Here is a 27,177-nt window from a genome sequence, read left to right as displayed (position 1 = left end):
CTTAACAGTTTGTGGTTTAAGCAGCATCATTTTAGATCGAATCATAAGATCATTGACAAAATTGAGAAAACTATCCGAGAGTTCAACATAGAGCTGGAATCTGATAGAGATGTATATGTTGTATCACCTCACAGCACTAACACAATGCATAATCAATATATCTCTATATATTAGATAATAAGTGATACAGGTTTATTACCATGTCTTTAATTCAACCACTCACCTGATCCTTTAATTGTGAGTCGTGTTCCTCCGTTGGAGCTTCCCCGACGTGGACTTATGCTGGAAATTTGTTGAGCACCTGAAATAAACAGATGCTTTTTCCAATATCAGGGGGAATTTTGTGCACTTACAAATTCACAAAACCAACATTATGCAATGTTAAACAAGTGAGTGTATTAAAAAGTACAATGCTCAGTGTGTAACTCACTGCAGCAGCACCAGAGTGTGAGCAGAAGAGCCGCCGGCCTCAACAGCGACTCCATGGTGGGGGTTTCCCTGAGTCCCGGGCGCCTCAGCCCAGTGTTTGGTTCAGGAGCAGCTCAGAGGAGATGCTGGATCAATTCACCTGAAACAAATAATGCTGTTTTACAATTATAATATAGGAAGGATTTTAAAGAATCTACACAAAAGAAGATTTGGGGAAAATATGAATTTGAAGAAGAGCAAAACCTCTGAAAACTCACATAAAGAACAGCACGAGATAATAAAGTCAAATACACAACAATCTGTTGCAATCACAATGACAAGTTATAAGATGAGAATTAGATGAGAATGTTAATTAAGAGTGAATAAGAACTCACCTGGGGTCAGTTAGAAAAGCAGCAGTTCACCTGTCAGCTGTGTCAGGTGCAGAGACACAGAGAGAGAGAGAGAGAGGTAGAGAGACACGGCTGTGAGCGGAGTCTTTATGCTGCTGCTCATTGTTCCGCCTCTCACCTGAGACATGGGAGGTGACAGCAGACATCACAACAGGGACATGAAGCTCACACTCAATCTGAGGATCACGCCAAACCAAACGTGCAGAGAGAGTCACACACGGGTCAGAAGAGAGGAGGCGGAGGAGGAGGTAGAGGAAGAGGAGGATGAGCAAACAGAAGTTATAAAAAGCTCAAAGTGAAATCATCGAGGGGCTGTGCAAGATAGAATTACTGGAAATAAACTTAAAATTAGAAACTTGTCCCGAGTTTATATGGAAACCAAAAGGTTGACACAACAAAAATCTGAACAACATGATGAAATACAACACAACAACCAATGAATACATTGTTGAATACAACAGTGAACACCAAATGTCTTTATCCCAGGGCTGTTGTACTTTACTTATCAGAATCAAGGGCTTTATTGAAAATGTAAAATTAATTTGTATGTTTTGCTTTGTTTGTTAAAATCTGAAGGAATGTTTTCACTTCTTAATAAAAATACGTTATTACTACTACTACTTACTGGCCGAGCTTGTGCACACATCCTTTACTTTTCTCAGACATGATAAGACATGTTTGATGGATATTTACAGACTTAATTTAATTACACAACATTGTGCCATACAGACAGACACTTCTGGATCTGCCCACGCCCCATGTGTACACATCCGGTGGATTGTGGAGCAACACACAATTCCTCTCCTCATGTGTTGGACAACGTGGAGGTTCATGTAACCCAAAGTGTCATTGTCTTCAACTGCGACTTTCCACCTTCATTCCCTCAGATGTGTGCAGGTGCTAAGCTGTGGGATCTCTAATAGACTCTTGTGTCAATTAGACTGTCGACACTGCGGCAGGGGGACGGTTCACAGCCTTGTCATTACAAGACGAATGTCTGCGACAACCTCGGGGCACAATAAACCAGAGAGAGGAAATATGTGACCTTTCCATACCGCACGGAGCCGACTTATTTTTAGTCTGTGATGACATGCTGACAGACAGAAATCAGACAATTACTGTAACTTCAGAGTCAGTCATTGTTTTCACCCATTCCCTCGACTCCCTCCACTCTGGACAAAAGTTGCGTAACAACAAGAATATCACCATATTAATAATTGTGATGGAAGCTGCAGGGTGGAGCTGGGGCTCATCATAACCCAGTAAAACGGTAAAAGGTCAAGAATCAGTCTTTTGCTCATCACACAAAATCACAACACACAGGAGACCTTAGAAAAAAATCTGTTCCCACAACAAGAAAGCACTTGGCAACAGTGGAGACTGGCTTTAAACCGGTAGAAACCAACAACAGAATCCGATTCATGGTGGGTGGAGGAGAAAAGAGAGAAACCATTGTGTAAGTGTTGTGTAACTGCTGTATGACAATAGCAACAGTGATACTCATACATGAAATAATGGTAATAACAGCACCTAGAGTAGTTATGCTGCTAATAGACTTTTTGGTTTTGTACTTATCGCAGGCAGAGCACAATAACAATGAAGGTTTATGACTTAATAATAATAACAGTTTCAGATCTGTGTCCTGCAGCTCTGGAGTCAGAACCACATCCTTCATTATTACAGAGAGAGTGTTAGGTTATATATTCATGAGCGGATGATGTTCAGTGCCAAATTGTGGAGGAGCTATACAGAACAGCAACACACTGAGAAAGCTAGTGTCCTGGAACAAACACACAAACACACACAAGTTCTCACACTGCCCACGCACAAAAAAGCCTTGAAATAAATATACACCCCCGTCAGTGTCTTGCTATTCAAGACCTGTACATTCTCAAGTTGTGTGAAGTCGCACAAAGAAGCAGCGACACCGTCCAGCAGGTTCAGGGTTTGACTCAAGATGTGAGAGAATCACGCTAACTTCCTCTGAACAATACAAAGAAAATTGTGCAACTCAAGCTGCATTAAGTCATGTGTGATGAGTGTCTGTCTGCAGCAGGGGGGTTTTGCTAAACATATCTGCTGGTTTTGTTATAATTAAATATACATATATAATAACAATGCACTTATTAAGAACATCAGAAGTACTCAACCCAGATAATCTCCTTCTTCTCACATTCATACCTGAAGAATTCAAGAGACAATGGAATTTCTACCAAGCTGTTTAGAATGTTAGCAAACATCTCTGATCTTATTCGTGAGTAAATAGTTTGTAAAAGAAGAAGAAAACAGATCAAACAGATCTTCAGTGACGATACAATAAAGGACAGCACCCCCAGTGACCAAAATAGGCATGACTTTATTTTTATTTTTTCCCCAAAACTGCTGCATAACAAACAAAAAATCAATATGAAAACACACGATACAAAATAAAAGCAACACCTCGGCAATGCTCACGATGGCAACAAACAGTCGGACTTGTGGATTTACAGTGAGTAAAAAAAAAACGTCTCGTCGTCTCATTCACAAAGTTGCGTGTTGAGCCAGAAAAGCTCGGATTCTCTGCAGCAGCTCTTTCTTCACACTGTCGGGTACGAGAGCTGCAGGCAGGAGAGGAGAGAGGAGGGGAAATCAGAGCAGTGACCAGGGAAATGTAAACTTCTGTGTGAGACAGTCGAAATCAACAACCTCTGCAATGAATAACTATAATACATAAACTCTCATTTTATTATTCTTGATTCGTGACATTGACGAAAGACCTTGGGATTAGCGACGGTGTAAATGTAGAAAACAAGGTTAAGAATTGGAAGATTGTGCTTAGAGAGTTAAATTCTTTTACACTCTGTACAGCTGTAGCGGGGTTTTAGGGAGTAATCACGTTATAATAATAATAATAATAATAATAATAATAATAATAATAATAATAATAATAATAATAATAATAATAATAATAATACACCAGGCTCTATGTAACATATGAACTTTACCTCTTCCTTTCGGCGTGACTTCTGTGACCAGGTCCTCCACCGTCACATGCTCCAGGCCCTTTTCTCTGATCACATCTGGAAACGAGAGATACACAAGTTTATCCTTACTAGAACTTTGCATTGAGGGCAGTCAAAACCAAAACTTCATGCCTAACCCTAACTTTAACCCCCCCACAATTCACATATTAGCCCTAACACTAAGTATGACCTTAGGAATCAGATTTTGTCCTCATGAGGTTTACTGGTCCTGACTATTTATGCTGGAAAAGGTCGTTAAAAGGACAGGTACACCCACGTCTCCAAGACTTCAGAGCACATTTCATTGACTTACTCTAACAGTTACCATAGTAACCATCAGGGTTCCTACAGGTTTTAACAAGATCAATTTAAGACTCTTTTTAAGACCACTTTGAATAGAATTTAAGACGTATTTCACGACCATACTGGCAAAAAGTATGAAGGAAAATTACTATGAAAGAAGAAATAAGTCACAGAATTACTTACAAAGTAAATTTATATCCATTCAACATAAGAACACTGACTGAACATAACAGTACACAAGTCAAACAAGTCCAAAATGGTAACAAATAGAATCAGAAATAACACCGACGAGATGGCAGGAGTTTGTAACCATGGTCACCATAGTTACTTCTTACCCCTAACCTTTAACTTAGGCCTAACCTTAAAGTGATAGTTCACCCAACTATCACTATGGGTTGTTTATTTACATTTGAATAATATCAAAATAACTTCAATTGTTTTGGATTTGGCTGCAACCCTGTTTACCACTGAAAACACACACACACACACACTCTCACACTCACACTCTCTCACACACACACACACACACACACACACACACACACACACACACACAGTACCTTTGCATTGTGCCTTCAGCTGGTCCTTCCAGCCACACTCCACCAGCTTGGCCCTGAGCAGCTCCTTCAACCTGCGGACACACATGACACAAACACGACACACACCACACAGTGAATGAAGAGACACATGACAGAAGCTGTGCATCTCCCACAGGAAGACACTCACCGCTCCCGCTCCCCCATCTCGATCAGCTTCTGGTTGATCGCAGCCCGCATCTGAGAGTCTTTGCTCATGATCTGTTCAAACAGCGGGTTGGATCAGATCAGCTGGGACGAGGAGTGAGAGGAAACACAGGGAAGGGGGTTTTGTTTAGGCAGCAACCGGGGGGACAACGTTACCTTGTGTTAGTCGGGATGGATCAGCTGGGGAACACACTGTCCGGTCATAAAACCGCACCGGGTGAAACAAGCACGGGTCGATGGTTCCGCTTTGGCGGCGGTTCCGTCGCGTCACACTGCAAACCGGCCAAACGTTGGATTAACGGATATAAATCTGGTTTAATAACTACTTAAATCTGATTTTTTATTGCACTTGTGTTTGTAAAGATTAAAAAAAATAGTGACATCTAAGGGGAAACTCATCAGGAACTCCACTTCCCGTGAGCGCCCGGGGTTTGGTCGTGTCCGCCTGGCTAATCCCTCCGTGTGGAACAAGCTAGTAAACAACGTGGATCTTGTGTCTCCTCCACAGCTTCTTCCTCCTCTTCTGTCTCTCACCTGGGACCCGGACGTGTGGGACAGACATGGCCGTCCACAACAGCTCCATGCAGGTCAACAGGGACCTGCTGGACCCGAGCTTCGAGTCCTACCGGTTGTCCCTGGACGCCATCCCGTCCTACAACGTGGAGCTGGACACCGGTGAGAGGAACTTAGTTAGCACGGGTGCTAGCTTAGCCCTGGTGCTAAATGAAACACACTCAGGTTGCACAGTGTGTTGATGAGTGTGGGTTCTCATGTGGTCAATGTGTGTTACTGAACCTGGGGACCCCTGCAGCTGGGAGCCAGTGGTTCACTGATGAAGGGGTCCCTAATAAAGTGAACTGCTAGGTTTAGTCGATTAATCAATTAGTCTGTGTGCAGTGTTTGTTAATTGGCAGCTGTATTGATAGTGGAGTGATTGTTTTTGTGGTCAGTGCCAAATATTTTGTGTCTCCAGCTTTGTTGAAAACGACAACACAACCTGAACATCTGTAGTTTTTGGGCCTGGGTCAAACTAACTGTGACACTAGACGTCCTCACTTTGGGCTTTTAGAAAAGAATATTAAACTTTTCAAAAATCCTCCATACGTCTCACACAGGAAACTGGTTAATTGTTTTAACTAAGAAAACTATCTTCCTAATTGATTGATTGATTGATTAAATAATGAACTTGATCATTAGTTGCCACCTTCGATTTAAATTTATTGAAATAGTTGTGATGTCAGTGATGATTCAACTTTATTGACGACGTCCAATATGAAATGTGTCTAAAAGCACAGGTCAACAAACAATCAGAGGTCAGACGCACATCAAGATAATGGTCATAATGCAAATTTCATATAAAGTAAACATGCCTTACATTGTTTCGTGAGGAACTTTATCAACCCCAGTGTCACTGGCTTCAACTCACAACATTAAAAACAACACAAGACGATCACATATAGATATTGTTTATATCTTTGAAGCATTCGCAAGAACAAATTGTCTTCTTTCACTTTTGATGATTGTACTTAATATAAAACACAAACAAAGAAGTGATCCACTACATAGAAAAGAAAAATTAAATCCAGATTCACTTTTGATAGAAGAATTAAGATCCAGACAAGTATAGAAAATAGTAATAAACAACACATCTTACAATGATAATAGTAATAAAGTGAAATGAAGGACAAATCAAAACAAAGAGTTATTCCTGTATGTGACTTTTTAAAGATGATAATATCGATGGTTTCCTGTGAATCTTTGTCACTACATGCACACCTACAGTGTCCGAGGAAAAGAACAAGCACAATTCTAAATGTGGGCGTCTCATGGTAATAATGTGGCTTGTAAAATAAAGACCATTACTCTACTGCTTGTACAAGATTTTCAGTGACAGATAATTATCTCAAATTAGCTTTTAGAATAAAATGCAGAATTCTCACTTATAACATTGTGCATCTCTGTTTTGTATTAAAACTGTTTAACTAATTGTAAACTTGTAACTATGTCTTATGTAACGTTATATTTTTTGATTTGCTTCTCAGCTGTGGGGGAAGTGAAGCTGAAGGATGCTCACTACACCCTGGCACACATGCGTGCCTTTGGCATGTACAATTACCTGCACTTAGACCCTTGGTATGAAGACAGCGTGTTGTTTGTGGACTGCAAAGGACGAGTTCTCAGTCTCACTGTCACTCTGGTAAGCTTTTAAATCCTCCTGTTCTCTAAAGACCTCGTTCCTGGAAGGTATTCGACATAATTGTTTTGCCGTGACGCGCGTGTGTGTATTTCTTGTTTGTTGTCGACGTGGCCTACCTCCAATATCTGCAGGGCAAATTCTTTTGTTTCTTAAGTTTGTGTCACATGAAATGGTTGTGATGTTGTGGGAATATTGGTGATGCACCAGTAGGTGGTGATCAAATACTTGTGTAAGAGCAGCATCAGCACACAATGTATTGCAGGTGTTGTCAAGAGAAAAGGATCTTTAATTACTAACATGCCACAATTCTAACATGTAAAAATCAGTTCCATTAGTGAGGCTCATTAGAATTGACCTTACTTAAGGTTATTTCAGGGCAGTCGGTCTGTCTTTGTTCCTCGTATGAGTCAGCACAGCGGTAAAGTTTTGCATGAACCTAGTACGTCGGTGGGTAATCAAAGTGTTTTGTGAATAATTGACTCAAAGTATTGATCCAGCTTTGTGAGCCTTTTTCAACTAAGACTTCCTTAATGTCTAAGACATTATCGACCATGATTAGAGATAATTGGTGTCACATCGGTGTCTAAACTGGCCTGAATAATGGTCATCACACTGTTATCCTCTCTGGCTTTCATTGGCGTCATTACATGACTCTTTATGGAAATGTGTGGCTCAGATTCTAATTACAATCATCACATGGTAATTATCGTCCCTGGCAGGGCCCTTTGTGTACTTTTTGTGGGAAAGTGTCACCTTGCACATTGTGTAGATGTGGATCTCTCTCTCTCTCCGGTCACTCACGGCCCTGATGGTGAGAAAATGATCTCAAAGGTTGCATGATACATTAACGCTGCGATATAATACACAGTGTCACGCACCATGGCAACCACGCGGCAGCTGCTGTATAGTCCTTTTCATGCACTGTGATTTCATACAGTGAGTAATTGATGCTCATGTGGTGGCATATCTGTCCATTACTAACAAAGCTGCGAGAGGCGTGATTCACCGCCAAGTCACATGGGCGGCCACGGGACAGTTGGTAACCTCGTCTCTTTGTGATGAGCACGTGTTGTTGAGGGTGAATGTTATAGGTATCATGCTGCTGCTGTTCTATAAAGAACATTATGGAAATCATCTTCTACTCAGTGTTTTAATCACAGAAGTCTCTAATGGGGTTAAAGTGCCCAGTTTGATATGAGGGAAGAAGTTCAAAGCTTCTCTGATGAAGTGTCTCTATTTGAGTGTGTGTGAGTCATGACTGGTTTAAAGGAAGCACTTTGCTTGGTTGGGAGTAGGGACGGGGGAAAAAATCGATTCAGTTACGAATCTCGATTCTTGTGTATGACGATTTTAAATCGCCATGCTGCCTCCAAAATCGATTAAAAAAAATAAATAAAAATTTTTAAACTTATTTATTGGTTTATACGGGGGGGGGAGGGGTATATGGAGGGAGCAAGTTGACCAGCTCTTGTTTTTGCACAAGAATCTAAACATACCCAAGCACTAGCATTGCATCGTTTTGTACATATTGTGATCTTTTTTATTGTGCTTCGGCACTGTTATTTAAATTCTGTTTTTCTCTTATTTTGCTGTAACAAGTGAATTTCCCCGTTGTGTGGATAAATAAAGAAATCTAATCTAATCTAATCTAATCTAATCACCTACATGCAAACAACAAACTTTTTGTTTATTTCAAAGTTTATATTGCGGTTGACTGGGGCTATACAATAATAGGGCACATTTTTATTTCTTTTCTCTATTGGCTGCCCGGCAGTCATTAAGTTAATGTTAATATTTGAAATAAAACTTGTAAAGTTCTAAGTGAATTTGACTGTGTATTTGAAGTAGGGCTGGGCAAGTTAACTCGTTTTAATCGAGTTAACTCAAGTGATGAGTTAACTCGATTAATTATTTTATCTCGCATTAACTCAGGTTTGATTATTTATTGTTTTATTGTGAAAGTCAGGCTTTTATTTTGTGAAAGTCTGTTGCTGACTGCTGCGGAACCGGAAAAAAGAAAATGATTGGCGGATAAACAACCATGGATAAGGGTACGGAGCTTTTACATGGCCATTTTCATTTTAAAGTTCTTCCAGACGGCGGAGTCGACAGAACCAAAGTAATTTGTAGCCACTGCCAAGGTGAATTTTCTTATCACCGGAGTACTTCCAGTCTAAAATATCACCTCAATGCAAAACACACAGTTGATATCAGCAAATCATTCAACGAAACAGCGAGCGGAGCGAGGCTTCGGCAGACTACGTTAGACGCAGGGAGGAGTATACATTTTTCATAACGAAGAGGATAACATTAATGCCCTGGCAGTGGCATTTAGCTTTAATTTTGTATTTGCTTTGATAACATTGTTAAGTTGAGATTTACACTGAATATTTTATTTAACTGCTACTGTATTAAATGCTGATGTTAAAAGTGTTTGCACAACAAATGTTATGGCACTTTCGTTCATATGGCAGAGCATTGAAAATAAAATTGCGCTATACACTACTTTTTAATTCATTATTGGATTTTGCGTATACAAATGCGATTAATCGTGATTAATCAGGGAAATCATGCGATTAATCGCGATTAAAACTTTTAATCGTTGCCCAGCCCTAATTTGAAGGTATGATTCAACCTTTTTCCATGGTCCAGTATTTAAAAAAAAAAAAATAACTAAAAGAAATCGCAGGAAATCGTAATATCGAATCGCAATACCCACAGAATCGCAATACATATCGTGTCGCCACCTAAGTATCGTTATAGTATCGTATCGGGAGGTCCCTGCCGATTCCCGTCCCTAGTTGGGAGTGGTAACAGTTACATGTCACCCATTCTACGTTATTCTGCAAATATTGTAATGAAGTTTTGTTTTCACGTATATGCGTTTGTTTGATAGTTAGTTATCTGTTGTTTAGTTACACTTAAACAACAGATTTTTGAAATTTGGTGCAGCCAGATTGTGCATATTGACTTTTGGGCCTTGATTTAATAGATCAAATATGTCATCACCTTCATCCAACAACAACACAGTAAAATTACCACCCTGCGAGTGTTCCTGTCCCTCACTGACTGATATGTGTGTTGTAAACGCAGGACACTGCCCTGGGGAAGCCGAGAGAAGTCTTCTGTACGACCCCCGAGTCCAGCGAGTGTGAGGATCGTGTCTGCTCCTCCCTCAGCTTCACCTCCGCCACCTGGGTCGCTCTCTCTGATGGCGCCGGCCGACTCTACCTCCTCCGCAGCGGCAAGAGAGGAGAAGGCTCCAATTCCAAGTGGGAAGTGAGTATATCCGCAGAAGACACTGTTTCATATAGTTTTGTGTGTATTTAATGTACCAAAAAAATCTACCATAGCAGATGCAAAGTACTTTAGAAGTGATAATCCATGACCTTTGATCGACCTCTGTTGGTGACTGAATGGAGGTGTGACAGCACTAACTTAGTCTCTTTATAATCCTGTAATAACTGTGCTGGTTGTCCTCTGCTCTCTTTGCTCAACACCATAATTTGATAGCAGTTTTCTTGTAAAGTCATTTGCTCATTCCTGAGCCCCGGGGGGGAATGTGAAGGTGTTTTGAATGTCGAGGAATCCTGTTCAGAAACAAAGTGACGAAGAAAGAAGAGAAATGTGCTCTTGCATCATAAAATGTCCAATTATTCTACAGAAAAACACCTCAAAATCTTTTTTGAACTCTTATGCAAATTGCAGCTTCAGATCCAGTTTGACAAAAAAAGCTTAGACGGCCGTTGGTAATTGGCTTCTAGTGGTGAGGGATGCTTTTTACAGGACGGGTCTCTGTGCACTTTATCCTGTTAACAAGGAGGCAACTGGGATATGTTACACAAAGAGAGTTCACTCCTGTGAACAAGCACACTCCATGTTATTCTAAAAGCAAAGTTCAACACTGGAATTTGTAATGAAGACTTAACTTGTATTTGAATTTGTAACGAAGATGGAAAACACTCTGCTGCCACTTGAATCTTCCACATTATCAACTGTAATCCTGCTAAATGACTGACTCTGCTGCTTCCGTGTCTGAAGCCCATGTTCAGTGAAGACCTGGGGGAACCTTTCACCGTCCTCCACAGTGTCTCACACGTCCAGGCTGGACTCCACACCATGGAGGTCCTGCTGCTCCGCATCCCGGTGGACCTGGAGGACCCCAAGGGAAGTGGCTTCATGGTGTCTCTGGAGTGGCTCACGGTCTCCAACACTGCAGCACAGGGTGGGTGGTGCAGAGAAATAAGAAAGTTGTGCCATATACAGCAGACGCCAGATATCCTCATTAATTAACACACACAGAAGGATTTTCATTAAAGTTCTGAGCACGTGGAGAGGACACCCTGACTAATGAGCCGGAGATGAAATAGACAAATATAAAAACAGAAGCAGCCTTTTGAGAGTCCCTTCCTCATTTAGTCGGATTTAAAGATGCAGCAATTAGAAATCTGCGAGCTGGAGCTAAATCGTTTGTTCGTTATTTATCTCAATATTTGACCAAATCTGCATTTTGCTGATGTTAATTGTATCATATTCAGAATTTTATCAGTCAGCAGAGTTTGGATATAACGGAGGATCTAAGTCTTTAAAAATCCTTTCTGTCATAAAGTACGAGTTAATGCAGAGTATCACCTGTATCCATATTCTCAATAAGCCAGTGTCGAGTCTTCAAAACACAGTTTGTGAATAAGAAAACCTTGTGATGGAATCCAGTGAATTAACTTCCTACATGCAGCAGCTCCGACATGAGGATTGTCTCTGTCAGAGTTTAATAGAAAACCAAATTACTTTCCTCCTCTCATAACCGTATCATTTGGTTTCCACACGCAGGTCAGGAGAAGAAGTATGAGGTGAGGAAGAGGAGGGTCCTCCGGGGGAAGACGGTGCCTCACTACGCGGCGGTGGCGCCCCAGGGGAGGGGCCTGGTGGTGGCCTCGGACAAACCGTTCGTCCTCACGCACGTGGACGGTTGTGCCGTGGAGCCGATCGAAGCGGCGCCCCCGGAGAGGACAGGTGGGTCAGAGGGGCTGCTGGGAAATACTGCCAGTCAATACAAGGCTAAAAGGTTATTACTGTGGTTAGAGACAAAACAACTCGGCCACATATTCAAACCCGTTGTTATCATCCTACTACCTGTTGTTTTTCTATGTAAGAAACCCAAGTGAAGATATAAAGAATTACAAATACGAAAATGCATAGATTTTTCTTCATCTTTTCCTTGACCACAAGCGACTGCTTTTATGTTACAAGTTTTCTTTTGTGTGGTTATTATTAAAAAATACTGATTTGAAGACTTAAACATTCCCTTTATGACCTATGAACAGATCCACTGGTTGCTGCTCTGCTCCGGTGTGTTTAAGTGAGTGGTTTAAAAAGCCTTAATTAAGAAAGGGCTGCGACATTATAAAAACCCACCTACGCTTACACAACACTTGACCTCTTCAGCGTCTCTCAACACACAATCCAGTCCAATCGCACACATGCCTTTTAAGGAGCGTGTTGTTCCAGCCATGGAGAATAATTGAATTCTGGTATTTTAAGTGTTTCAACCTCAGTGCCTCTATTATTATTGCGACCCCCCCCACCCTTGTTGCAGACTGTCGAGTTGCACTTGAACAAACTGCCAATTATTAACTTGGAATGAATTAAAGGAACAACTCAGTTTATAGCACTGGTGTTTGTATTGTAAATATAAATGTTAAGTTATAGACTGTACGAAAAGATGGATGATGCATCTCTACTTCCTACAAACCTACTGTCTATGGGTAAAGTCAAGAGAAAGTTGGCTTTGCTTAGCATGAAAACTATAAAAAGGGGTAAATGGTTAGTTTATATATATATTAGTATATATATATATATTAGTGTTTATTTATATGCATATATAGTCTGTTATAAGTGTAGAGGCAGGCACAAGCTAATCGTCTGTTTCTGGCTGTAGCCTTTTCTTTAAAAGTCAGATTTGAGAATGGCTTCATCAATCTCTATCCTCTAATGATGACTTGTTCTTTTCAATATTAATTATCCTTTGTTTTCAGGAGATTCTTGTCTTGGCTCTGAAACTCTAGAACCACATAGATCTATGTTTATCTCAGCACCAAAACCTTTCTGCACAAAATGTCCAGTGACTGAACAAAAGAAACCTGGACGTTCATATGCAGCTGTTTTTTTTATCCCTTTTTGCTGCTTTCACACAAGGGAACGTGTGTGTGTGTGTGTGTGCGTGTGTGTGCGTGTGTGTGTGTGTGTGTGTGTGTGTGTGTGCGTGTGTGTGTGTGTGTGTGGTTGTGTGTGCGCGTGTGTGTCGGTCGCTGGTGCAGAAGCAGAATAATGGTGGCTTTTTAGCCGATCCTTTTATCAGCCTCTCTCCTTTTATAGAGGAAGAAGTGGATTAGATAGGGAGAGAGGAGGTATCTTCAAAGGAAGGAAGTAATGAGAGAGGAAATGCTAAAGAGGCAGGAGAGTCGGAGGGGACTCGATGCTGTGGAGGAGAACTCAGATATCCACATAATGTACTGTAAGGATCCAAATATATAGTTGGAAACATCTGTGAAAAGCAAATAAAATCTGTCAGGATGGATCATTCACACAAGTGGATGGTTCTTTCCTTCTCTGTGCCTGCAGAGTTTGAAAAATACTTGTTCAAACTGACAAGTTTAAAATAGAGAGGAACACCGGAGAGGGCAGAATAAAATTTGGAACTGAAGCGAAAGGAGAATTTGGCAGCTCACGTTTCTCCCTCTCATTAGTGTCTTTGTTGATTCAGTTGAAAAACAAAAGGTGATGATGAACACGTCTCACGTTCCTGCCAGATATGGAACAGCTCTCCTGGTTTGGAGCATCACAACTGGACCAGTTCAGTGCTCAGGCTTTGCCAGTAATCATAGAGTGTTGTTAATACATTAGTTCAGACACTCAGTGGTCTGTATATGAAGATTAAACTATTGGATTCAGCACAGATTTAACTCTCTCTTCTCTCGTAATATGCTTCATCATTCTTATTTTTTTATAATAGTTTGCTTTAACACTAGCCTGAATTTAGAAAGTTTGTTATACTTTGGTATACTCAATCAGCTGATTGTTCCTTATGTAAATTTGGATTCCTTATTTGTTTCCGGATGAAATGAGAAGATACCGTTAAAGTGTCGCTTTGTTTTGCTCCTTTTTAAAAAAAACTTTTAGCAGCTACTTTACAGGAACGTGGAAACTTTTCACCTGAGGCAAAAAATTCCAGAAGCTGTAGCCCTAAGAGAAAATAATGCATGAATCGGCCTTCAGATCAGAAATGGATGAAAAGGACTTTGTTGATGAAAGATGGACTCGAGGAGTTTGAACTTTATAAATATTCATCAGAGAACGACCCCTGACTCATTCTGGAAGAGGTGATTCAAACATGAGACTTCAAACCTGTTTCAGGTGCTTCAGACTTGTATTGGGATTGTTCAGGATTATTTACTCTGCATTCATTTGATTGAGAATCTGATAATTCACGGATCTTGATGAGAAAATCAAGATCTGAAGAAGCAGGATGCAGCCACTGTATTTGTGATTTAAGTTAATTAAATGTATAACTCTGCAGTTATGGACTTCCTATGAAAACACAGCTTCCCCAATGCTGCTCAGGCTTTTAAATTCTCTGAGCTATTCATTTGATTCAGTTTCCAAACACCTCTCTCTCAGATTTGAAACAGAAGGAGCCGACGATGGTGACGGATGTACTGAACGTGCCGTGCAGATTTTAATTTCAGCTGATGAGAAATATCCCTGTTTACCATCGCAAAGTTGAGCGATGCTTTTATAAAACTCACGCGTCAGCACCTGGCCTGGATCCACATCAACACCAGCTAATGGGTTTCTTGGCCTGTGGCCCCGAAAACATGGCTGTAGATTTGATTGAAGTGTGTTAAGTGCTGTGGGAGAGCTCGTTCTCACCAGCAGGTAAACACTGAAACACAGAAGGTCACGGGTTCATTCTCAGCTGAGGCGACGGAAAACAACAACAATCACTCGCTGCAACTGCTTTGATAAACACAATTTAATTTTAATATAAATAAGTGCATAAAATGTGTTTGACGTCTTAAGAATCGTGTTGATTCGTGGAACATTTCTCACTCCCTAATATCTGCATCATCCCTTTAATTCTTACACGTTATTAGATGTTTACATGATCTTTACTTGTAAAATTATTCATACATTTCTCTCCCATTTGACCCCAGATCCCATTTACTTCTGGCAGCAGACAGGCGAGGACCTCACGGTGTGTGTGCGGACGCCCGAGGGCCTCACCAAAGAGGAAGTGCAGTTCCAGCTGACGCCAGACAACATCAGCATCGGGGTCCGGGGTTTCCCTCCTCTACTGCAGGGCCAGATGTTTGCATCTGTCGACCCTGAAGCCAGCGCCTGGATCATCAAAGAAGACAGAAGGTTTGCACTCGGCCGCCTGGACTCGGTTGTTGCTCTTGAATTGTTTCTTTGTTTGCAGCCGAGACACAGCAGAGACAAAGGAAACCTCACGGTGCATCGCAGCAAGGTTTCAGTTTCTTTGAATATTGCTTCTGAACGAGGACGAAACAAAGACTTCAGGGAACAGTTTCCATCTGCTTTGTTTAATCGTCTTTTATCAAAATCATAAATTGCTCATACTTTTAATAACCTGCATACGTGAATTTCAATTTCCCTTCCATGGAATATTGACTATGTTCATCTTACTCAGACGTATGAACTGCTCCCCGCTGTGAGGTGTGAGTGGATGAGAGATGCATAAGCTGCCCCAGCCTTCACAAAGAATGTATTATACTGAAGAACAGGAAGTCCATGTGGAGGTGGAGGTGGAGGTGCTCAGGTTGTGGAGAAACTGTTTGTCTTCTTATTAAAACTCCATCCAGTGTGATGGCAAAGCTATAAAACCAGAACAAATAGCGGAGGGAGTTGAGTGGTTTTTAAAAGCACTGAATCCGTCCAGTCGTCACTCCGAGTTGAGTCATATCTCCTTATTACGGACCTTTCATCTGTTTCTCTATCAGCTCTCCATCTCCGCTTCCTGCTCCTTCAGACGAGTCCTTCAGTGTGAAAACATGTTACATAGCCTGTTTGTTAGTTTGCTGATCATTCTGTGTAAGTGACAGAGAAAGAGAAAGAAAGGGAGAGAGAGAGAACCTGCGTCCGTTCGTCTGTCTTGTTTAGAGCACAGGAAACACATCTGAGGAACTGTGAAGTGAACATAAGTGTTTATCCTATAAGTTGTATTTTATTTATTTACCGCTGCCAGGGAGGTCATGGTTTGTTTGCTTGTCAGAAGCGATAAACTGCCGTACGGATCTTTACGAGCTTGGTTGAAGGATAAGACATGAACCAAGAAAGAACCCAATAACCACACACACACACGCACACACGCGCACACACACACACACACACACACACACACACACACACACACACACACACACACACACACACACACACACACACACACACACACACACACACACACACACCCACACCCACACGCAGACACACACACACACACACTTTACTGTTATAATACATTGAGAGACATTTAAGAGCATTGCAGATTGAGAAAGTTTTTCTTGATGAACCCTTTAAACCAAACCTCCATTACAGCCAGTGAATAATTCATGGTTTCTGATTCTTAAAAATCACTCGTATTCAGGGGACTGGTGTGAGAGTGTTTGCAATTTAGTGAAACCTGATTGAATTGAAAGGACCTTGGTGGAGGGTGTGCTCCGCTGAGTGCCCCCACTGAGTTACCTGCAAGGAGGTGAAGTTTTCATCAGTGTTTGTCGGGTAGTTTTTGCAAGATTATGCAAAAGTAGAATCCATGAAGTTCTGGGGTGGATCCAGGAATCTATTTTTACGAGATGAAGTGTTTTTTACAACATTTTCCTGGATTTCTCAGAGAATAATTCGTGGATCAGGTGCAATCTGGCCGTGATCTGGTTAATTTAAATCCTCATCCCTGCTAATCTACCAAAGATAGATGCTTACCATCATGCAGCTTTTAGATGACGATGAAGCCTGTGAGACTTTCTCTTCGTCTGTGTATCTGCTGTTTCCATCTCGCATGGACATACAAAGGAGATTGTGTTTACCAAACAAAATGCAAACTAGTTTAATTCAAGTGTTTGTCTCGTCTGTGCATCGGGTGTTTGCAGACGTGAAGCATCTGGACGTCCTTTTACAATGTAAATATCTAAGATAAAAACACTGGCATTGTGGTATCGAGCGTGTTTTTCAATACCAATGAGTTCTGCTCTGTATAGATCAGACAGCTCCTTTGTCCTGAGCTGAATTAACAAGCCGCCCATTGTGTCTCTGTCGTATCTTCTTCCATCGCACACACATGAACCTGTTTTCTCTCTGTGTGATGGAGGAGGATTGATTCTGAGAGGCCATGTTCACGTTCTTGGATCGAAGCCGCAATGTGAACACGTGTCAGAGCAGTTGGACGACTATTTTTACACTTGGAAATAAATCTAGCTTTACGAGGTGATGAAAAATTACCAGAGCAAGGTTCTGATCCAGTTGCCAATTTGCCAAATAGAAACAATTTTTTATCTTTAGTAAAGAGCAATGTTAATGACATTTAGGCCTTCTCATTTTAAAATCTCTCAACATTTTCTGTCTACAAACGACAATGAATTAATCTGATTGGCTGTGATTATCACTTCTTTGACCTTTTTTGCTTGAATGACTAATTGTATAATTGCTGCAACTCCAATCAAAACAGGTCTTACTAAAGAAGTTCAAGGTATATGTTTATGTGCATCCTCTAAAACTCAAACTTGTCTTGTGCTATATGATGTTGGCAGATAATTCAATTGAAGTCATTTTATAGATAATCTCAAGTCTTAGTCTTTTGCTTTTAAGGGTTTTTAAAAATCTAGTTATTTTATTGTCTTTCTTGATTCTCTCTTCTTAAAGTAGAATACTTTTATGTCGAATTAGTGTATTTAGCCTGAATGACTCTTCAAGTCCTTCTTAAAGTACATCGTTTTGTCTGTAGTTTCAAAAAGCTTTTCGGCAACTTCAGGCATCTCGTCGAATGTGACATTTAGTGAAACCAGTGAGTGTCTGATTGCTACTTGGCTAAACTTTGACCATTTCCACATGTATGACTCACTCGCACTTTGAATGACGGGTGACATATGTGTCCTCAGCCTGGAGGTGACCCTGCAGAAAGGCAGCGAGGGACCCATGTGGCCGGAGCTGGTGATGGGGGACGGTCGAGGGGAGTACGTGGTGAGTGAGGAGCAGGCCGCCCTCATCCACGAGAGACTGACCCACCTCACCTCCGAGACCCTGGTGAGGACACACACACTTCACATCAAACAAACCATGGGTTCTTTCTCAGCTTTGTCCTCACGTTTGTTTTCCTCGGGAGTTTTCCTCCTGACCTTCCACACGGTTTTGATTAAGTCCATCCAGTCCTCCTCCTCCTCCTCCTCCTCCTCCTGGCCCCTCACCTCTGTCTCTCTCCTCTTCAGCTGCTCTGAGGCCTCTTCTTCCTGACGCTGGTCCCCAGAGTCGCTCCCAGTCTAACACTGGGCAGCATTCTTTCTCCGCTTCCTGTCTCACCCTCGCCCTCAATTAGTGTCATGCAGGCCCACTCGAGGCCTTCAGTGCAAATCGAGCCTTCTACATGCTAATAAATGCAAAACAGTTGAAACTCAAGCCCCTGACCTGTTCTCCTGTTCCTCCTTTTTTGTGCAGAACGGAAACCCTGAGGTGGACAAGCCCCCTTGTAACAACCAGGAACTGGAGGATTGTGATGTGGTCCCAGAAGACAGCTCCAGCCTCACACACTTTGACGCAGAATCGCTGAAGCCCACTCAGGTGGTGAGTAACATCTCTGCTCCTTCACTCCTGAACACTCTGTTCTTCCAATCCTTTGAGCCCGAGCGCTGCTGTTTAACATTTTGAGTCGTTTCTCTCGCCTCTTTCCATCGGTCATTCCCCCTCGAGTGTTCTGTTTGATACCTGATGCTCGCCGCCACGATAAGAGCATGTTGTTATTCCACCCACCGCTGGCCTCGGCCTTAACAAGCCACTTGACCACAGAGCTCCACAAGAGCCCAGTAGAGAAGAAACAGGCACGCCCAGTTCATTAGCATCTCCTGACTGGGACATGAATCACCAGCCGATGTCTATTTTATATCAGTGACCATGAGAGAATACGACAAGAAGTCCTGCGCCTGAAAAGCCACAAGTTCGATCCCAACTGCAGCCGTTGTGGTTTCCAGTTTTCTCCAAAGCTGCTCAGTTCTCACCTGAACCGTATTTAAGTGTTATTAAGAAACACTTTGACTTCTTGTTTTGTTAATTCTTTATTGATCCGATTTGCCGTCCACAGCCCGGCTCATATCTGAAGAAAAACACATTGAATTTCAAGTTTTATGCATTTTTCAGTGTAAAAGCAAGAGCATATTCTCAGGGGAACAAATAAGGAAAATCGTCTTTTCCATTAGCACACGAGTGTTCTGTGAGCTGTAACGTTCATCCATCATCGTCATCCGGCTGTAGACCTTGTTTTGACCTGGTGAGCTGAATAAGATGCATGAGTTCCTGCAGCAGGTGACCTTCAGGGGGAAGCTGTGGTTTGAAGGAGGTTTGCAAACATTTAATCTGAAATGCTACCGTGAAATCTCAGCCTCAGGTTTCTTTCTGCTATTTCTCAATGTGTCTGAGGAGTTTGGAGGTTTTGTGCTTAATAAGAGAAAAGATTGAGAAACGGTGGAAGCTTGTCTTGTTTCTCCGTCCAGAAAAAAACTGCCACGAGCGTCTTTCTCTCGCCGTTCTTTGCCCCAAGGTTAGAAACGCATGCATCACATGTTTCAGATTTTATTGAAGACAGGAAAACATGCATTCAGTATCCTGAGACATTTAAGGATCCTGTCACTTTCAACTTAAGCATAAAACATCTAAAATATGACGCAAGTATTTTTCAAAGCAACTCGACCTCTGAATTATGTTGAAAATGCCAAATAATGAGCATAAGTGAATGTTTTTCTTTTCCCACACAGAAGAATATTGCAGTTTTCAAAAGCTCCAGTCGTTTGTGTCTGTTCTCGTTCAGTTTCTGTTTCCTTTGCACAAAATGATCTCTGTGTGTTTATGAATTCTCCATCAAAATAACTCCCGTCCTTTCATAATGGGATGAAAGGCTAATGAGTCTTGACCATGAGGGACAGTGCTGTGTTGTGATGAAGAGCAGGACGTGTTTTAAAAGCTCTTTATGTTTCTTCTTCTGCAGAAAGTGCAGAGAGACAAGCAGCTGCCCTTGATTGTGATCATATCCGTACCGTTAGCCATTTGCAGGGCAGTCGGGTCGGTTTGTTCTGCGTGTGTGTGAACATGTGAGCATCTACAGGTGTGTACACGTGTAGATGTATGTGTGTGTGTGTCCATGAAGCCGATACTTCAGTTCCCACCCACGCTATATCTGCTTTAATGCTTCCGTCCCTCCCCTGCCCAGGAGGATACACACCAAGCTTTTACCAATTTGGCTCCTTTGTGCTTCTCTTTGGTTCCGATCCCACAACAAATGGGTTTATGTGTGTTCACCAGAGGGAAGTTGTTGTTCATATCCACATCTGTCATACCTTTCATAATGGATCTGGTCACCTGGTCACTGTAGTGCAGGCTCTGGCTCTGGAGGCTTAGTCCTAATCTTTGAAATCATGTATAATTAGCTATAGCAGAAGATAAAAACAAAATATTTACCTCCTCCAATGATAATTCTTTACGTCGACCAAACTTTGCTAAAGTTACTCCAGGTTATTTTCTGGTTAATATGCTGTTTGTCTGCAGGTGTCTGTGGTTTACTCTGCAGGCTACAGGTAGTGTTTGGTTTGAAGAAGAAATAACTTACTGTAAGTTTGGGTAACTTTGATGTGATGGTAAATAAAAGATGGAGGAGATCACCTCAGGGTTTCAGGGTTTCAGGCAGGAAGCTATAGCACCGAGCTCTGTTGCTCTTTCACATGGGAAGGTTTCACTTCATGCAACTTATTAACAGTTAAACTTTGGCTGTTTTTTGAAAAGAAATGATTCAGCATCCCGAGCAGAAGAAGAGTTCTCAGTAAACGACTGCTCTTCCTCTGTCTGTGAAGACGAGTGAGCTGCAGAATCACAGGCTTATGGTCGGCTGCACGATGGCAACGACGGGAGAGTTGAGATTTCAGCTCTTATAGAAACATCTGGCCTCAGTGTGCAGGTGCATTAGCTCTGGGTTCTTTAATGTCAGATTCTCGTTTCCTCGTCCTCCGGCTACAAAGCCTCTGAATCCCTTTGATGAGAAGAAACAAGTATTCACTAAAAGCTTTTCCACAGATACAGTTACTTAATCTCGGTGCTCGGCTCTGCTGCATCTACTTGTCATATTTATGTTGTGTACATATATGCATATAGTATAGCACGGGAAGACTATGGCTACGAGATGTAATCAAGTTAGTGATGCTCAGGAATGACTGGTCTATGAAATTTGACCGTCACATTCAGTGTCATTACAGCATGTGAGAAATTACATGACTTGGGGTTTGAACTGTATTTTAAGCTCCTTCTTAAAATGTACTTATACAGGATTGCACATTTTAATTAACTGTTTCTTTGTTGATTTGTATTGTAACACAGGAATCAGCAGGATTTTCTCAATCCTCTTCATTCAATCCAGGTTCTGTAAAGAAAGTGAAGTAGAATTTATACAAGAGATTTCTCTGCCGTTATTATCTTTTCCCCTTCGCTCTGTTTACTTTTTTTCTGAGGGTTTTAAATTGCAGCGAGTTGTGAGGAAAGACGTGAACCCTCACACCGGAGAGAGGGAGCAGGCCGGAGGCTGGAGGGAAAGGTTCTGCTCCCAAAGAGTTTGGTAAAAGCCTCGTGGTTGGATTTTAACTTTGGTTTTTGCATTTAATCTCAGAGGAAGTGGTTTCACTTTCCAAGGCCTCTCACCGGGAATGGAGTCATGTGTTCATCATAGAACAAAGCTGCTGAGTCACCGACGCTCAAAAGGTGGAAAAGGCTTAATGAAGGTGAAATTGTTTTTTGGGCGCGAATCCTGATATTGTTTGTGTGAGAGAGACTTTTTAATAATGGTGGCTCAGAGAGGAGTCTGTCTTTTATGTACTTCTTTATTAAATAATAAGTGAAACGTCACAGCCCACACTCCCACTCACACTCCCAATCACACTCACACTCCCACTCACACCCAGTAGGAGCCAAGAACTCGATGGTAAGATGCTTAAAGAGAAATAAGTCGAGGAAAGACTAAAGCTGGTTTCATGGATTGATGGGATTCGTCAGTACGGAGGAGGAACTCAGCATCTGACTGATGAAACCTGTTCGTAACCACACAGGTCTGATGAGTCATGTCCAGGTTTCATTCTGAAATATATTTTCCTCTGTAGGACTTAAGAAATTAATGATGTGCGAGTTTTAAAGCAAACTTTACTGATTCTTAGAAAGTCTCTGCAGTTTGTGTCCGAAGATTTAAGATGAGCAGAACAACAAAATAACTGAAATCACAAAAAGTTTCTCATTCCTCCACCAAGGCTTTTGTTTTCTTCTACGTTTGTTAGCTAATTTGAATATTGTTTAAAATCTGTGTGAATCTGTCGCTGAGACATTCCTTTGCCCTCCATGACATCAACTCCTGATGTGAGTCGAGCTGGGTGATGTTGTTGAAAGACTCTGTCAGAATCCGACATCATCGTCAGTCCCCCGGCTCCTCTGAAGTGCGGCGCCATCGTCTGTCACTTGCGTCAAATCAAACACAAGTGGCGAGAAAATGTGTTTCAGAGTGAAGGAGTGAAGGCTCGCTAAGCGGCTTGTCATCACACGCAGAACATCAACCACCGACACACAGGCTGGTTGATGCCGAGTGTTCAATGCCTGTCAAGTGCCTGTTGTGATGGGCGGACCCGCGCTGCCTGACGGACATGTTGGCAGTCGGCCCGGCAGGAAGTGGGCCGACGCCGAGCGAAGGATCGGTGAGAGGAGCCAGATTCCACCGAGCGACTGTGTCACAGCAGTAATCGTTTTCTTTCTGCCCGAAACAAATCTGACCAGAATAGCAGCCGAGCGTCGAGCACGTTCGTCAGAGTGACCGTCTGTGGTGCGAATAGATGAACTATTATGGTTGTGATCACACACTATTCAGAATGACCTCCAACCAAATCGAGGCCATGGGGAATTTTAAGATGAGATCAGCTGCAGGCAGGAATCAGAATTCTTATAATCCAGGTTTTATACTCAAACACGTGTCCAGAGTCTTGCAAAGACCTCCTCAGATCCATGTGATACAGAGAATAATCTTTAGTAGTGAAGTAGGATGACTCTCTCTCTCTCTCTCTCTCTCCAGGTGAATCTAGGCAGCAACCAGTACCTGTTCACCGTGGACGTGAACCCCTCGGAGATGCCGTGTCTGTGCCTGCGACACGACGTGGACGCTCTGCTGTGGCAGCCGCGCCCGGACCGGCCCGACCACATGTGGGAGCACATCGCCACGTTCAACGCTCTGGGTGAGAAAACACCTGCAAACATCTGCAAACATCTGCTAACACCTACACTGATGACTTCCAGGAAATATCCAGAAGGTTTAATACGTTTAAACCCCACGGAGAAATAATGTTCCCTATGAGAAACACTGTGTGAGTCATAACCGATGCACGGAATATGAGGTGCGGTGAGGATATGAAATGAATAAATAAAGACCAGAAATACAAAACAAACAGAAAAAAATGACAGATCGATATATTTTACTTGCTGCACTGAAGACGCTTGTTTTGACGAGCTCCCAAAATACTGAAATGAAAGGTTAATTTTCATCGTAAATCAATCGTTCGTGTCCCTGGTAATTTGCTGTGAGCTTCTGGAGAGAGTTTTTAATTGAAAGTTGTCTGAGAAGAACATCGATAACAGATCTACACTGAATATACACAGTTCTAATCTCTCTGGACAATAAAACCTGAGCCTCGAAGCTTTGCCACAGTCTGATGTCCTGAGCATGATGAGTTAATTTACCACCAGGTCTTCCTCTCTTTACTTCATTAATCTCCTCCTCTCTGTCTTTAGTCAACAACAGCATCTGTGTGTTTCATTTCCCATTTCCACTCTGAAAGGTTCGACTTCTTCACTCGTCTGTTTACAGATGAATCCCTGATGATGTTTTCAGAGGGAGTTTGAAATGAGGCTTTTGAGGGAAATGTTTCATCGTGTTCCTTAAAATCAAGCTTGTTAAAAAGCAATGGCGAGGACCGAGTTGTTGTTATTTATAGTTCCACAAATTACCACATGAACGAGAGTCTGTCAAATTGGCTTTTAGAGGATCATTAAAAGTTTGTGTGTACTTGCGCAGAGAGAAAGCTGCTGTTCTGCTCCAAGCTCGGATGATGAAGCTTTTAGTGAAAGGATGATTTGGAGAGATAACAAAACACAATAATGGTTTTGTTATTGACTGGGCTGCTGAGGCTTTGGGAGGCCGCATCATTTTTTATAACTAGCGGATGTTGTTCTTATCAACATCCGGAACTACACAGGGATCCGGTGTTCTAAAATCAATCAATCAATCAATCAAAGACACAACCAGTCGACACTTCCTCAGATACACACGTCTCATCTCATGTCGTCCGTAACAACAGTTGTTCTATATCTGTCTTCATGGGGCTGATCGGAAATGTGTAAACTCAATTAAATGATTATTACTGGGGTGATTAATTCAAGGCGGATTACATTATATATAAATGTGTGTTTTTACCCTTCCCATTTATTTTCATTAGATTCTGCAAATGTCTTTATTTATTTATTTATTTAAGAAAAGGTCTCTGGTTCGTCTCTGGTTCGACTCCAGGGAGAAACAACAAAAAGACGAACCTGGATTGATCTGTCCAAAATTCCAAGAGGATTCTCCCTACCCTGTCTAGTGCCCCTGAGCAAGGCACCGTACTCCCACAACATCTGCTCCCCGGGCGCGGTACATGGCTGCTCACTGCTCTGTGTCTCAATTAAATGATTATTACTGGGGTGATTAATTCAAGGCGGATTACATTATATATAAATGTTTTTTTTACCCTTCCCATTTATTTTCATTAGATTCTGCAAATGTCTTTCATTAACACCGATTAAAGAGCCTCTGTTAAAAAAGATCCTCTCTGTCTTTTCTTGTCTCAGGCTACGTTCAGGCGTCCAAGCGGGAGAAGAAGTTTGCGACCTGCGCTCCAGACTTCTCCTACGCTTCCCTGTGCGAGTGTCTGCGCCGGGCGCTGATCTACCGCCAGCCGGCGCCCGTGGACACGGTGCTCTTCAACCGGAAGCAGGGTCGGCAGATAGGACAGGTTGCCAAGCAACAGGTGGCCAGCCTGGACTCGGACAAACCCATCCTGGGATTCAGGGCGACCAATGAGAGACTGTTCGTCCTGACCGCCGCTAACCTCTTTGTGCTAAAGGTCAATAATAATTAGATTCTGTTGTTTTTCATCTCATTACGCTCTTAAAGTCGCATCATTCCAAACTGGAGAGGTTTAGATCTGCGACAACTGAAAAACAAAACCTCCTTATTTGTAAACTTGTTCTTCATCTGTCAGCGATGAGATCGTTCTTCCACATGTTTTACGCTTTAATGAATTTGCTGAAATCCAGTGTATTAAAACTGTACGACTGTATAAATGCCTCTTTAAGGAAAAGCTGTGTGTGTTGCAGTCTTCATCAGCAGGTGTAGTGATGTGTGAGGTTGTGCGTGTGGAGGACATTCCACTCATTTCCATAAACTTGATCACAAATCAAACCGGCTCTTATTGCGTTGAACTCCATCTAGAAGGAAGCGGTCGGACCTGATGCTGTAAATCTCAAGAGGTCTGAACATTCAATCTCCTCTTTTCCCTAATGTTGTTTTTCTGGTGGTGATGGTTATTTAAATGAAGTCGCCCTACGTCTCTAAATACTGCAGATTTGGAAACTGATGCACTTCTTCTCTGAGCTGTTAGAGCCTCTGCTACTTGGAAACCTGGGATCGAAAATAGACAAAACTTTTGCACGTCTCCCTCCTCCATGGAAACCGCAGCTTGTGAATCTTCACGCTCGACATCTTGAGCCAAACTGCAGCTCGTAAACAAACGTCTCTGCTTTGCTTCTTTCTATTTCCTATTTAAAAAAAAAAGAAGGATGACGCTCACTCGTCCTTTGGAGCCAACAGAAACCAAACGAGAGGCTAATGGACTTTTCTTTTGTAGAAATGAAAGGGAAGCTCCACTGCCTCTTCTTTGTGTTTTCTTTGAATGAACAGGGATCGATGTTTTTTCTTTTTTTAGATTAAGATAGACGAGAGGCTTCAAATCCTGAAAAAACTGCTTCACATCACATCAGTGTTTTTCTCTTTCGAGCCAGACGGTCGGGGATTGATATTCACAAATTATAGCAGAGCTGCTCAAATTGACAGGGATGTGTGAACTGGAACATTGTCTGGTCCCAGTCGAAGGCGGCTTCACAATTCAATAGTCTTCTTCGGGACGGACAATTTTGTGTCCTCGGAGTCCTGCTGCTCTCTGAGGAGAAGCTCGAGCCACACGACCGGCCGCTGGTAAACACACGCGTCTCTCGACTCTCTCGTTGTTTTGTTCAGGAAAATCCACTTTGATCCAATTAGGGATTTTACAATTGAATTAGGCTGCACTGTTTGTTTTTATTAGCTGCACCAGCGCTCCTGAATTACTCGAAGTCGACCTGTCAGAGACACTAATGTCCCCGAGGAGGAGCTCCGCTTACTCAGAGACAGAGGGGGGGGGGAGGACATGTTCTCCTGACCACAGAGAATTGGATCTTCGCTGCTCGACCGTCTGCGTTTCCCAAACCTCCAAACCACCGCTCCAAACTCGATTAAACGAGCGCGTCTAAGATTGACGGAGTCGTATTTTTTTTTATCCAATCAGCTCCTCTGAATCAGCTCCACTGCCTGCAGGGTGAGGAGAGAGGATCTGGAAGGTTCCTGGTTTGACAGCGACATAGAGCTGGATCATATTTCACAATGGAAATCAAGGTATAGATTTCACATGCTGCTTTGAGGAAGTTAATCAATGTAATTTAATTTATAAATTGGTTAATCTGAT

General features: G+C 42.1%; 3 protein-coding genes across 3 annotated transcripts in view; 1 reads left to right on the top strand and 2 right to left on the bottom strand.

The window, feature by feature from the left end:
- Positions 1-485, bottom strand: part of pkhd1l1.1 (PKHD1 like 1, tandem duplicate 1) — a 43,608-nt gene extending 43,123 nt beyond the window's left edge. Inside the window, exons 1-2 of the mRNA XM_061093395.1 lie at positions 431-485; positions 224-301 (exon numbers count right to left, since the gene is read on the bottom strand). Of these exons, the coding sequence (XP_060949378.1) occupies positions 224-301; positions 431-485 (133 nt within the window). The remainder of the gene's footprint in view (positions 1-223; positions 302-430) is intronic.
- Positions 486-3,157: 2,672 nt separating this feature from the next.
- On the bottom strand, positions 3,158-5,079 carry LOC133026219 (transcription and mRNA export factor ENY2-2-like). The gene is made up of 5 exons (XM_061093086.1): positions 5,026-5,079; positions 4,853-4,923; positions 4,687-4,757; positions 3,806-3,880; positions 3,158-3,418 (listed from the first exon to the last, which is right to left on the bottom strand). The coding sequence occupies exons 2-5, from the start codon at positions 4,918-4,920 to the stop codon at positions 3,342-3,344; spliced, it is 291 nt and encodes a 96-aa protein (XP_060949069.1). The 5' UTR covers positions 4,921-4,923; positions 5,026-5,079; the 3' UTR covers positions 3,158-3,341.
- A 269-nt stretch (positions 5,080-5,348) lies between these two features.
- On the top strand, positions 5,349-25,859 carry nudcd1 (NudC domain containing 1). The gene is made up of 10 exons (XM_061092761.1): positions 5,349-5,544; positions 6,912-7,066; positions 10,160-10,345; positions 11,108-11,291; positions 11,897-12,079; positions 15,280-15,487; positions 18,241-18,385; positions 18,794-18,919; positions 23,439-23,598; positions 25,247-25,859. Exons 1-10 carry the CDS (start codon positions 5,430-5,432, stop codon positions 25,534-25,536), a joined length of 1,752 nt encoding a protein of 583 aa, XP_060948744.1. The 5' UTR covers positions 5,349-5,429; the 3' UTR covers positions 25,537-25,859.
- Positions 25,860-27,177: the final 1,318 nt, after the last annotated feature.

Source organism: Limanda limanda, chromosome 19, assembly GCF_963576545.1.
Source record: "Limanda limanda chromosome 19, fLimLim1.1, whole genome shotgun sequence".
NCBI classification, from domain to species: Eukaryota; Metazoa; Chordata; class Actinopteri; order Pleuronectiformes; family Pleuronectidae; genus Limanda; species Limanda limanda.
The sequence above is the reverse complement of the archived record's forward strand: the minus strand, read 5'-3'. Positions and strand labels throughout refer to the sequence as shown.

Excerpts from the sequence above, each read along its gene's own strand:
- LOC133026219 (XM_061093086.1), bottom strand. The coding sequence starts at position 4,920 with ATGAGCAAAGACTCTCAGATGCGGGCTGCGATCAACCAGAAGCTGATC. Across the intron at positions 4,758-4,852 it reads GAGATGGGGGAGCGGGAGCG|GTTGAAGGAGCTGCTCAGGG; the intron begins GTGAGTGTCTTC and ends GTGTGTCCGCAG. Across the intron at positions 3,419-3,805 it reads AGTCACGCCGAAAGGAAGAG|CTCTCGTACCCGACAGTGTG; the intron begins GTAAAGTTCATA and ends TCCTGCCTGCAG.
- nudcd1 (XM_061092761.1), top strand. The coding sequence starts at position 5,430 with ATGGCCGTCCACAACAGCTCCATGCAGGTCAACAGGGACCTGCTGGAC. Across the intron at positions 15,488-18,240 it reads ATCATCAAAGAAGACAGAAG|CCTGGAGGTGACCCTGCAGA; the intron begins GTTTGCACTCGG and ends ATGTGTCCTCAG. Across the intron at positions 23,599-25,246 it reads CGCCACGTTCAACGCTCTGG|GCTACGTTCAGGCGTCCAAG; the intron begins GTGAGAAAACAC and ends TTCTTGTCTCAG.